We start from the raw sequence: 12,626 nt of genomic DNA on the forward strand, positions 1-12,626 counted from the left end.
GGTTTTCCCAGGAGTGTAGGTTTGGGGAAAAATTTGTAAAAGTTGATGAGTTAAGATTAACTGAAACCAGTGTTCTCTGAGCATCAGTCAGAAGCAAGTAATGCCATACGTAGGATTTTGTTGCTGACATAGTCTCCTAAATGGTAAGTTTTCTTGGGCATTTTTAATGTTTTTTATAGTTTCAGGGGTAATGGTGTCCTGAACCTTGTTTGACACCATGACAACAAATACAACCAAAAATATCGTGGAGCTTGAGGCTTACTATTACCTGGCATTGATTGTTTTTCATAGTTGTTGCTGCTTTACAATGACAAATGTACAATTAATTCAATATTTTAATGCAGAAATTTTGTTGCAGAGTTTGAAATGAAAAAAGTGTATAAAATATGCTGGTTTTCACCCTCTTCCTCCCTCCCCCTTTTTCCTTGTTCAGTTAAGAGCAGGAGATTGAGGCAAAAGAGGGCTTCAGAAACAGTTTCTCCTGTCTTTTGATGCAGGGTGAAACAGCTTTGTTTTAGATCATTTTGGTGCAAAATGATCAGATATTTCATGTGGTTCAAATGAAATAAACACCTTTATTTATTTGTTCATTTAGTTCCAACCCAAACGGAAACTGAAATTAAGGTTTTGTTTTTAAGCCCCCCCAAATGACAATCTCCTGGAGGAGGCTGTTTTATTGGTATCTCAACTGGCTACTGAAATTTCTTTAATGGCACCTTCCCATTTCTCAGAGTATAATATCCTGGTACTCGGGAGTTCGTTTCAGCTGTGTCCTTTCCTCCCCCCAACCCGGGGGGGTGTGTGTGTCCCTCGTTACTGCACCCACCTACACCTGCCTCTCGCCAGAGCCTGCCCACCGTTGTGGCACCCCTCTCCTTTGGGGGAGAGCCCACGGGAAGAGAAACGGGGCAACAACCAGTGGATAAATCTACTTTATAGGTTGGTCACATCCCTTTCACTGCAGGGAAGCGTTCACCAGAAACTTTTCTTTAGTATTTGCTCTGGCTGGTCTCCACAGTGACTGTGTTTTCACCTGGAGACCTTTGTTTGAATGGGGACTCTTCAGGATGAGAGTGCAGAAAATCCAGGACATGCTGATTTTAACCCAGCAATGAGGACCTGTAAGACCAGTTTTAACTACTTGCCTTTCATCTCTAGCAGGGAGTTTCCTTTAGAGAGTAGATATTTCTGCTCCAATGGACAAAGGTCTTCACTTCACGTTCCGTGTGATTACAACCGTGCTGCTCCTGAGAGGATCAAGCCAGGCAGGTGAGAAAAATGATACAAAAATACAGGCTGCATCCAAATCTGGTTTTGTTCTTCTTTACAGAGTGGTAATTCTTTCAGTCTTTAACTGCTAGTGCTTACAGGAATTTGTTTTAATCTTAAGAATTTGCTTTCAAATTGGTTATTAAGGCATCACCTGGGCCCGCTTTGTTGTTACAGCTTGTGATAGTGACTTTATCATCTTAAGAGTGCTGTTACTAAGTGTCTTTACTGCTCTAGATGTAAATCAGATGGTAGAGATCAGGGAAGATGGAAAAGCCTAGGAAAAGGGTGGTTAGGTGTCCTTGAACACCATTGTTGTGGTTAAAGCCGCACTCTTTGGGGTCTGTGGTCTCTTGAATTGCAGAGTGATAGATGATTAACTTGTTCTTCCGTGAGGGATGTTGTCCGTGTTACTTGTTTAGCCCCTGTGCTTGTGGCATGTGTTGGGAAGAGGGGGGGGATTTAGTGCATTGAAGTTGTCAGCTCTGTGAGTCCCCAGACATTTTGTAGACAAAGGGTGACACTACGTTCCCCCTGAAGTCCCAAAGGGACAGGAGTAGGAGCCTGCCAGGGACTTCTCACGGTGGTCAGCCTCTGGATCACACTCCGCTCCCAGTGCGAGCAGCTGGGGAACTTGCTTTTGCAACTGCACAACAACTGCTATTGTTCTGATCTTATTGTGACTTTTTGGTGTTCTGTGCCTGGAGTCCAGACTCGGGCTAAGGAGAGGCTTGACCTTGCAGAATTACTGGGAGATAAAAACTGGCTCTCTGTTTAGGGGGTTGGGAGAGCAGCTTCCCTTCTCTGCCCATCTCACACACCCGTCTCCCGCCTACCCAGAGCTGGTAATTGCTGTGGTAGCTGCAGTTCACCTCAGGTTACAGATACTGCACCCATTTACGTCTCTGACGATGGTCAAATTCTCTCACCCTGAGAATTCTCTCATCCGGAATGTCCCAGTGTGCTCCAGAACTGGGATCCACCGGACCCATTGCCTCTTCTTTTAGCTCAGTGACCTCTCGTGGTCACACGCTGCTCAAGGGGAAATGCTGGCAAAGGCTGCAAAGAGAAGGGTGCTAGCCTGGGGAGGGAGGATGGGGTGGACAATTGGGGTGAGGTGGCCACTTCTTAATGGTGCTACAAGCTTTTTCACCAGAAGTTAAGTGGGGAGCCATCTCCTGCTAGAAGGCCGGGCTTGCTCAGAGCAGGGGTAAGGACAAGACTGGTTGGTGCAATCCTGCAGCCACCGGCCTGTGGGGAGCAAGAGTGGAGGCATGAGCCTCTCCTCTTTGTCTTATGTTTCTGTAGACTCTCACAAAGGATCCTCACAATGAGGACTTGGCTTCTGAGAAGTGTCGCTGCAATGAACTTTGAGTTAGTGCTGCAACTTGATTACTTATGGTCCTTTCAGGGGTTCTTACAATGGGGCTTTGAACAGCTGCATCCAGTGCCGCTGTGGGGGGGCTGAAGCCCTCGGTACAGACTGTTTGCTTCCAAGAAACCCTAGCAGGTCTTAAAATGAGCCTCAAAAAGCTTTTACTGGCTGTAATGAGTTTCTAAAGGGAGACAAGAGAACTCCTTTGTGAAGATTTCCAGCTCCCATGGAGAACTGTAGTGGAGAGGGAAAAAACAGGTTTTGTTTTACAATAATGTAGAGTTCAGCACAAGGCCAGAAAATGCAAAACCCAAGAATGAATAATAATACATAATGAATGAATATGTTGTTATATTTAATGAAAAACTTGCAGCTTTTGCTTGAAAGAGTGAGAACACCCTAATTTTTTTGTTTTATCTTGAGGGATTTTTGGCTTTTACACTGTGAATTCTTTGATTCCCAGGAGCAACGCTGTGCACACTCTACAAAACACATCCTGGGCAATTAATGAGTCATATATTGACACAATTGTGATTTTAATCTTAATCATTGTAGCTTAGCTCTCTTGTAGCTGGAGTGGGATTGAGTTTTTCTCCTGAGTATTATGAAAAGGGAAGCTGTGGATCAAATAATTTAATAGGACTTGTTAAAAGCCCCACAGCAGAGCAGAGAGCAGAACCCAGGAGCGTGACTAGCCTCAATAATGGGACTTTTATGGGTGGATCTCGGTGTTTTTACCAAAGAGGGGACTATCATTACCTTGGGTTTACAAATGGGAGCCTGAGGCATAGGAAGGAGAAGTAATACAGGACAGGTCAATGGCAGGTTTGACATTTGGTGTTCCCCCTGGTGCTGACCGCAGGGTTGCACTGGTTCTCATCGCACTTAAACTCGTTATCAATTTTATGCACTTCCCTTTCTCGCCGTTCCTCGATGGGATACAGAGAACAGGCAACATGAGATGGGCTTCCTGGTCCCTCTTTCTTCAGCTCTTGGTTCCTGGTTTTGGTTGCGGCCCTTTTGGAGGTTTTAATTTTCACAGGAATGAAAAGTTGGGGTGCTTAAAATTTGCGGGGGGAACGGAGTAGGACGTGGTGGAGAAGGGTTTCCAGCCCAGAGGTTGCAACCCCTTTGGCTGCTTAGACAGTAGAGACCTCTCATAAGCAGGAGAAGGGAAGAATAAGAAATGCTCATGTCTTGGAACTTAGTGGTGAAGAACTTTTGGTTGTTTACAGGGGTTTTCCGTAGGGGTATAGGCAAGGTTTTGCAGGAGTTAGGGGGGAAATCTTAGTTGTGTGAAGTAGCAGGAGAGCTGGCTCTTCACCTTGACAGGGAGGGCAATAAGGAAATAAGACGATCGATTCTGCTGAATCCGTTCCTCCATGTGTGAGTGACAGCCATTGTCATTTAGTTCCAATTAGAACCTTCTGCAGCCTGAATCTGGCTGTGTCTGTCTCCGCTTCTGCTTGTTTTGCACTAATACTGTGCTGTGAGGGAGGAAACCAACTTGGCAAAACTGCTGTGAGTCAACTGCCCTGTGAGCTTGGGAGTGGAGGGTGGTCGTTCTGAAAAGAGGGGATGAAGCTTCGCTTTTAAGGAGCTGTAAATATAAGCCCTGCAAGAAGTTGATTATTTTGTTGTTGTATTTTTTCAGGCACTACAAGGAATGATGATGCTGTGGTTAAGGTATGTGTAAGTTCGTTGGTGCAGAGCTACCAATAAAGGCATACGTGCAAAAGGTCTTGCATTTTCAATTCAGAAATAGAAGAGGTCATAGTGTGCAATGCCTTAAATCTGTGAAGAGTTTTTATTTTAAATATAAGTTTCATGGCTAGTGATGGCCATATCTAAGTTGGTCTGTGTGTCTATGCTTTTTTTTTTTTCTCAATCTTTTGTCCAGAATTCAAAATTCAGTCATTCCCCAGGGAAGAATCTGCCTAAAGCCCTGTCTCCATGGCTTATAGAACTTAAACCTCAGAATTACTGCATCACTTATGATTGTTATAAACTTCGTAACATCGAAGAAAATTCAGACACACATGAACGTGCAGAAATACCTTTATTAGTTCTTAAGATGTGTGTTTTATTTCCAAAAGTTTGCACTTAACATAAAAAGGGTCTGTGTGGGATGTAATTCCTCAGACTTTAGAAGAAAGATGGCAAATGTCACTTAAAATCTAACCTGCTAGAACATACAGATATTCACATAATGCAGGACGTTTTTTTCTGATCAAAAATGACGGGGGAGTTGGTTATGGTATATAGCATTGGGGAATGAAACTAGTTGTGCAAATGGCATAGGCAGAGACAGAACTTGTCTCCAGTCCCCTCACTGCACATTTTGTGCTCACTCCCTTTGGTGAGACAAGACCATCCCTACCCACCCTGCTGCTACCAAAACCCTGCAACTTTTACCCAATAAAATACTCTTTTGGTGTATTTATAAAAGTTGTAGTGTGTTGAGATTTTTTTTTTAAGAACCACTTTGAAGTCTTCAGTAACTAGTGGGTGATGGCAAGTGAGAGGACTAGGCCAGGATTTTTTGGTTTTATGTTTTATTCACCCTCTTGTTCAGTAGCATAAATATTTCAAACGGATGTGGAAAGAAACGTGACTTTTTTGCTTTTATCCAAGAGCAAATTGTAGCTTCTGTGGGAACAGCAACATTCCTCCCGGAGCACTCTGCACTGGGTACCTTCTGATCACAGCTTCAAAGACAGAGCTGCTCCCTCACATCCTCCCATTGCAGAGAGAACTGGAACAAGATAATTCAGCTCCTGGAAGATGTGGAACTTCTTTTGCAGATATTGTACTGCATGTATATACACACACACACGTGCTTTCTCACTCTGTCTAGAAACATTTCGGTGTAATTTTAGAATGAAGGGATGCACTGAAGACCAGCAAATGTTAGAGAATTAGGCTGCTTTACTGGCAAAACCTCGAATTGTTCCGAGGTAGTGCTGATCTGAGACCATCTCGAGTTGTGTGACTGAGGTTAGAAGATCTACTCTTCAATTGAGTGTTCAGTGCAGAAGTGAATCCATGTTTTCTCTCATCTTCCTCTCAGGTTTCCTACTGTTCTGTGTCTCCTGGAATTGCTCTCTAATGAGACCTTAATTGGCTGCTAATTGTTTTGTCTGCAGCGTGAATTGATCTCTTTGGAAGACTGTGTGCGCTGTGTATCTGAAGAATTGGGACAACACTTAAAGTGATTTTTATTTGGACAAAGGATGCTGACAACACACAGTAAAGTGAAATGCTTTGGTGTATGAATCGCTGTTAGGGAGCAGTGGTGGTGAGATTGCTGCAGTTTACAGGGGCAGGTTTACAGCTGGTTTAACACACGCACACCCCCCGACACTCACTCCAAGTCATAATGTACCCCTAGCTACGTGCGGCCACGGCTGGGACTTTGCAATCCAGTTACTTCTTCATTTTTTGATTTGCAGGGCAATGACTTAAGGGGACCAGGAGAGGGTCTTCCAACTTTGACTGTCACAACAATCCTGGTAAGGCAGTGACACACACTGACAGTGGCTGGGAGGTAGCTGGAATGACACTTTGCCTTGTTTTTCCCCCCAGATTTTTGCAGGTTTTTGGACCGTCCTTGACACCGATACCCCTGTTGATCACAGAGTGGTTTTGGAGTGCTGGCTCAGTGGTGCAGAGCTGCAAGCTGGCTGTAGTTTGCAGTGGGAGGATTCGAGGGCTATCAAATGGACACGCACTTCTATAAATCCCAGCTCTGTGAAGGCAGCCAGGCCTCTTCACTCTGTGTAGCTACATCTAAGGGTCGTAATGTTATCTATGTGTTGTTTCTGTCCTGCAGTGGAAATATGTAAAGATCACACTTGAGAAGGGATTAGAAATGGGCTATAAAAAAAAAATAAGGAAAACGTACTACCACATGTGCCGGATGAGCAGGACTATTCAGAAGAAGCTGCAGCGGTAAATTTTCTGATTCCGGTGTCAGATCCTGCACCAGCATCTGACCCTCATCTGCAGCTTTGGGGCAAATGAAATGTATTTGGACTTTTAGACTGAGGAGAGATTATCACTCACTTCTGTGGTACATGTGGCTTGCAGGATGCAGCTGGAGCTGCAGTCTGTGAGTAGTGGTGGCACGTGACTCCAGGGAATATCTTTCAAGTTTGGAAATCTTGTCCCCTGGCTAATGTGGGTAGAGGTTTTTGAGGAGGGTTTGCTAAAAAAAAAAAAAAAAAAGGATTAATTCACAATCAGTTACACTCAGACTTTGGGAGCATGTAATTGTGGATTTTTCCCTCAATATGCAGGAAGATCCCTATGTGATGGTGAGAAGCGCAGAACTGGAGGGATACTGCATCGATTTGCTGAAGGCCCTTGCGTCAATGCTCCACTTCAGCTACAGGGTGAAGGTTGTGGGAGACGGGCAGTATGGGGCCGTCTCTTCCACTGGGAACTGGACTGGGATGATCGGCGAGATTTTGAGACGGGTAATTTTCACTTTATATTTTTGCCAAACTGCACCTCTAGAAGGAAAGTGCCTGCAGCTCTTGGGCTGCATCAGAATTTGCTGAGGGACTGAGCAATTTGGTGTCACCCAGCCTCTTGTGTAGAACTAATGAAAGCAAAACGGTTGGTTTTGTGCTGCAAAGATGGAAACTGAGGAACAAGGAGATAGTGGCCATAGCAGGAAATCATTGTTACAACAAGGTGCTCCTGCTGCAGTGCTTGTCTTGTCTCAGAGGCTACCCAGAGAGACTGTACAGACGTTTCAGCTCGCTAATGAAACAAAGGTAATGGCTTTAAGGAAAACCTACCTTCAACTTTAACCAGTAGGTCCCTTAGACTCTTCAAGGAGGTGCTTGAATGCACATCTTACTCCATCATGGGCCATTCCCTGGTGTTCTGTCACTTGTTGGCAACACTTGAATTAAACCTTCCTTGCTCCTCTGAACTCAGTGCCGTGTCCAGCTGTCAGTCAGGTAGATGCTGCAGCCAGGAAAAGAAAGGAACGTGCCTTCTGGTTTTGGTAAACAAATCCATCGTGGTTCATGGTGCACAGCCTCAGCCTCTGTGTGTGTGTGATGCTGTAGTAGGAAACCAGAAGCCCGAGATACCAACCAGCACCCCACTATGAGCAATGCAAAATGGAAAACTACCCTATTTCTTGGAGCTGACGGTCTGAGAGCTGTCTACTGACACAGAGAAGTGATTTGCCATGTAGGTATCTGCCCGCTCAGCCTGGGAAGCATTCTGTTTGAGTGACAAATCTTCAGGTAGGTTAGATGGTTGGATGGTTGATTATTTTTTTTATCCCCATCTTGTAGGAAGCAGACATTGCAGTGGCTCCGTTGACAGTCACGTCAGCAAGGGAAGAGGTGGTCTCCTTCACCACACCGTTCCTGCAGACTGGGATTGGAATCTTGCTTCGAAAAGACACCGTCTCTCAGGAAATGTCTTTCTTCCACTTCCTGGCTCCTTTCAGTAAGGAGACCTGGACCGGCCTTTTATTTGCTTACGTGCTGACGTGCTTCTGCCTCTTTCTTGTTGCCAGGTACAAATGCATTTGTTTCACAGATTTTGTTCAAGTCAGCTGCTTTCTCAGCTATAAAGACATCTGTTTTAAAGAAAGTACCAGGGTGCATTTTGCTTTGAGGAACTTTCTGTAGAGGTCCAGAACCAGGGGCTGATAAAGTCATGTCAGATTAAGACAGCGTTAAGAGTAGGATCTTCCCACGAAGAGCACCTTCTCTGTTGGTGTGGATTACCAAGAGCTGCTAAAAGGAGTGTGTGTTTGTACTTCGCACTTTCTTTCTCGCTTTTATCAGTTTGTTTTGAACTACAACCATGTTCCTACGCGCGGGTGTCTCTCCTGGTGTATTTCTATGCGCTGTATCCTGCACTGCCTTGTGGAGGAGATTCTCTCTGCCAGCACTCAAACCCCCTTCCCAGGGGATTCAGTTTTCCCACCCTTCTCGATCCAACTGTGCTAAGGCTCTCTGCAGCGGCACTCTTGGGCAGAAGCTCTATTGCTGCTTTTCTAGTTTTATGCACAATATTTATAGATAAGGATTTGCTCCAAGGAGCAGCCTTCACTCTGATATCACAGAACAGAGCCAATATTGGCACTCGGGTGTGCCAGGGAGACTAGATTATGCCATGGCTCAGGGAGAAAGCGTCTGGCAAACCTGTGAAAGGGCCACCTGAGTCATCGCTGCTGCAAACTACTTGAGGCATTGAGCAGGAGTAATTTCCCTTGCACTGGTTAAACTGGAACTCAGGTGAAGGAGGAGATGCCATGGAAGGAAAGGTCGTTTCCAGGCTGTCTGCGCTGCTGCAGTCACGCTGCAGGAATAGTTCTATTTTTTCCCCCTGAGTGTCTGCTTTTATCCTGTCCTTTTCCCACAGACTGAGCCCCTGTGAATGGAATGAGCCAAAGAATGAAGAAAACCACTTCACCTTCTTAAATAGCCTCTGGTTTGGAGCAGGAGCACTTGCCCTGCAAGGTGAGCAGGGGAACTGGGGCAAAGTGGCTCTGGGAGCAGTATGGGGGGGGGTTAAGATGACTGTGTATCCAGCTCTCATCTGTGTGTAACACTGCTGTGCTACCCTGTTGAGGGAAAAGATATTCCAATAGAGACACTGGGCAGCAGTAAAACTCCCGGTTTGGGGAGTTTGATACAGACCTTTTGGAATTGTAGGGATGGCTGGCTTCAGTTGAGGAATGCATGTTTTCTGCTGTAACAATTGCTGTAGGGGATGTCAAGCTAAATATTGACCTGGTGCTTTGTAGAGTGGTGTCTTTTGGTGCTGCTTTTGGCCACTGATGTTGCTTCAGCTCCGCATTGCGGGCAGTTTTGATGCAGTTCAAACCAGCCGTAGTTGGTCTTTTCAGGCTTGTGCATTAAGAAGCTGCAGGGCAAGTTTTGCAGTTTGGCTTTTAATTAAAGGGAAGTCTTTGACTCAGGCTCGTGAATCCTTTCCATATGTTTTATGGGCTTCTCTGGTCGTGCAGGTGTCACCCCGCGGCCCAAAGCGCTCTCTGTGCGGGTCATCGCTGCCGTCTGGTGGCTGTTCACCATCGCCCTGCTGGCTGCCTACATCGCCAACTTCACCGCTCTGCTGAGCTCTGGCAGCGAGCAGCTCCCCATCCAGACTTTTGAAGATCTTGTGAAGCAAAGAAAGCTTGAGTTTGGGACACTGGACGGCTCCTCTACTTTCTACTTCTTCAAGGTGCGGAGAATCTCATTGTGCACATACACACACGCGCTGTAGAGCTGCTGGGAGCTGGGGTCGTGTTGTCTGGTTCATGCCCATAGGTCCTTACACCACCCCCACGGCTGTAGGACTCCGTCAGTTCTCCTGTAATATTTCAAGTAACATGATTGGTGTCTGTTGTTTTGTTCATCTCTTCTTCCACCTTTTCTCAGAGAGAAAGGCATGCAGAGGGCTATATTTTTATAGTGTATTCTCTTTTAAGAAAGCGGTGCTGGTCCTTGAGGGTTGTTCTTGAGTACCTTGAACACAAGGACTGACACAGGTAATTCGGGATACATTACCTGGATGCCTGCAAAGGTTGTTTTTGGGAGTGGTAGGATATATTTAATACTTATATCCTTGTAACTGTGCATTAGAGAGGAAATCTGTGCTAGCTGTATGCTGGTTTTGAGTACAGAGGGCTCAAAGGGCAATGGTTTAGGTACTCTTATTCTCCATGTTGTTTTGCAATCAGTGCACATAGACACAGATTTTTTTTTCAGGTGATTGTTTTACACTTTAGTTTAACACTTGGATTTTTGGGCTGCAGAACTCCAAGAACCCCATCCATCAGATGATCTATGAATACATGGACAAGAGACGAGACCAGGTTTTAGTCAAAACCTACCAGGAAGCAGTTCAGCGTGTGATGGAATCGAACTACGCCTTCATTGGTGAATCCATCTCTCAAGACCTGGCGGCTGCCAGGCACTGCGACTTGATCCGGGCCCCTGAAGTTATCGGAGCCAGAGGATTCGGCATTGCCACTACCCAGGGTTAGTCACAGTCCCACTTCTGTCCCACTGCTCCACTTGGATTTCATGGGGCTGCAGTAGCAGATTGATGGAGCAAAAAGCCTGGGACGGCCGAGTCCCGAAACCTGCACGTTTTCTGCCTTAACACTGATAACCGTGTGTGAACAGATGGGTGACAAAAATTGGTGACCCCGCCCTGCAAGGATTTCATTCTGTAGGTGAATTATCGCTAGCACTCACTAACTCTTACTTTGAACTATAATATGCAAAAAAAAATCCAGCTCTCAGGGCTGTCACTGGTTCCTGGGGGGTTTTGGTGTTTTGGTCCGGTAACGCCGGGCTGCTCAGCCAGTTGCAGGGAAGGCAGTTTGTTCTCTTGCGGAGCACAGCTGCCAGTATTTCTCAAAGTACCTTCACTCTGTCATTATTCTGCAAGTGTTATCTTACCTCTATGGGTAGGGCAGGAACGGTTTTATCTAAGAAAAGCACTTGGCTTCCTCTGGTGCGTTGTTTGCAGAACGACCATCTGGCAGCTGGGGAGCAGCACCCAGCTCACCCAGCTTGGTGGTGTGGCAGGGGATGGCTTAAAAGTGTGATAGTGGCCGTGATCTCTCCCATGCTCTTCTCTCTCTCACCCTCCTGCTGCCAGCATCCCCCTGGACGAAGAAGCTCTCCATCGCCGTCCTCAAACTGCGCGAATCGGGAGATCTCGACTACCTGCGTCAAAAGTGGTGGGAGAGCAGCTGCCTCCACAAGAGCAGAGAGCGCTGGAGTCCGCTGCAGCCCCAGGCTCTGGGTGGGCTCTTCCTTACCCTGGCGATTGGCCTCGCGCTGGGAGTGATCGCGGCCGTGGTGGAGCTCTCCAACAAGAGCAGACACGCGGCTGGACACGCAAAGGTAGGTGACGGTCACCACCTCCTGTCCTGCTTCCTTGTGTCCCTTCTGTTTCACGGACACGCTGGGCACCAGTGCTTGCTGTGCACGATGCTGGCTTTCCATAGTGACCTTTCCATAGCCTGGGCTGTGGGATAGTTGTGTAGCCGGAAGAGGGTAACAATAATAACTCCCTGTCCTCCTCCCAATGTTAAGTAGAACCATTTTCTGTAATTCCTGGGCAGCCAAACTGCATTCCAATACGCTGAGTGTGCACAGAGGACAGTACATCATCGGTAACAAGTTTATTCTCAAGTATGGCTGTTCTTAAGTCACTTGACAAACAGGAAAACACACGTAAATGAAACTGCTCTGGGATCTGAATGTGCACCTTGGTATTCCTGTTCTCCATCCTTTCCGAGGGAGGGGCTGTGCACTGAGAAGGTGGATTCCACGACGCAGAATGACCCACCGCCCTGTTTCCCCCCTCTTTGTTTTTCAGAAATCTTGTTGCTCCGTTTTCACGGAAGAAATGTGCACTCGTCTACGCATTAAAGAAAACACAAGACAAAGCCAGGAGACTTCAGGGAGGGCTAATGCTTAAGAATTTTTTGCTGGAGGAACGGGCGTGTATTAGGTTTATACCGTATATATTTCATAGGAACTACATCACTGTAGAAAGATGTTTTTGTACAAGTCTAGAGAGTTAGTTTTCTAACTACAAACACAGAGAGAGAGCACGTCTGGATTGGTGGTGGAGCTGAACACTGAAGAAAATTTAAGTGTCTTGGAAGAATTTAAATTGTAAGGGACAGAGTGTGCTAAAGAGAAGGGAGGTTAACAACGGGGTAAAATAAAGATGAGATGGGCTGAGGTGGTGGATCCAGATGTAGTTTAGAAGTTCACCATGTAAGTACATGAACGGCTGTAGGAGTAAGTGACTTGGGGTAGGTTAATGTGAAGCCTCTGGTTACTAATTACAGTATGAGGTACAGTCTTGAAAATTAAAGCTCTCCTCTGACTGTTCTAATCAAGAACAACTGCTTCTTAAACATTTTAGTTATAAATAGACTGTGCTCTTCCCCTCTTCTAAGCAGAAGATGCTGTGA

At 46.0% G+C, this 12,626-nt stretch overlaps 1 protein-coding gene across 1 annotated transcript; it reads left to right on the plus strand.

Moving 5' to 3' along the window:
* The first annotated feature begins 1,190 nt into the window (after nucleotides 1-1,190).
* Nucleotides 1,191-12,544, plus strand: LOC141473867 (probable glutamate receptor). Its single transcript, XM_074161479.1, has 10 exons — nucleotides 1,191-1,269; nucleotides 4,299-4,330; nucleotides 6,097-6,156; nucleotides 6,943-7,122; nucleotides 7,960-8,186; nucleotides 9,041-9,138; nucleotides 9,648-9,865; nucleotides 10,440-10,665; nucleotides 11,294-11,541; nucleotides 12,020-12,544. Exons 1-10 carry the CDS (start codon nucleotides 1,197-1,199, stop codon nucleotides 12,119-12,121), a joined length of 1,464 nt encoding a protein of 487 aa, XP_074017580.1. The 5' UTR covers nucleotides 1,191-1,196; the 3' UTR covers nucleotides 12,122-12,544.
* Nucleotides 12,545-12,626: the final 82 nt, after the last annotated feature.

Source organism: Numenius arquata, chromosome 20 (genome assembly GCF_964106895.1).
Source record: "Numenius arquata chromosome 20, bNumArq3.hap1.1, whole genome shotgun sequence".
NCBI lineage: Eukaryota > Metazoa > Chordata > Aves > Charadriiformes > Scolopacidae > Numenius > Numenius arquata.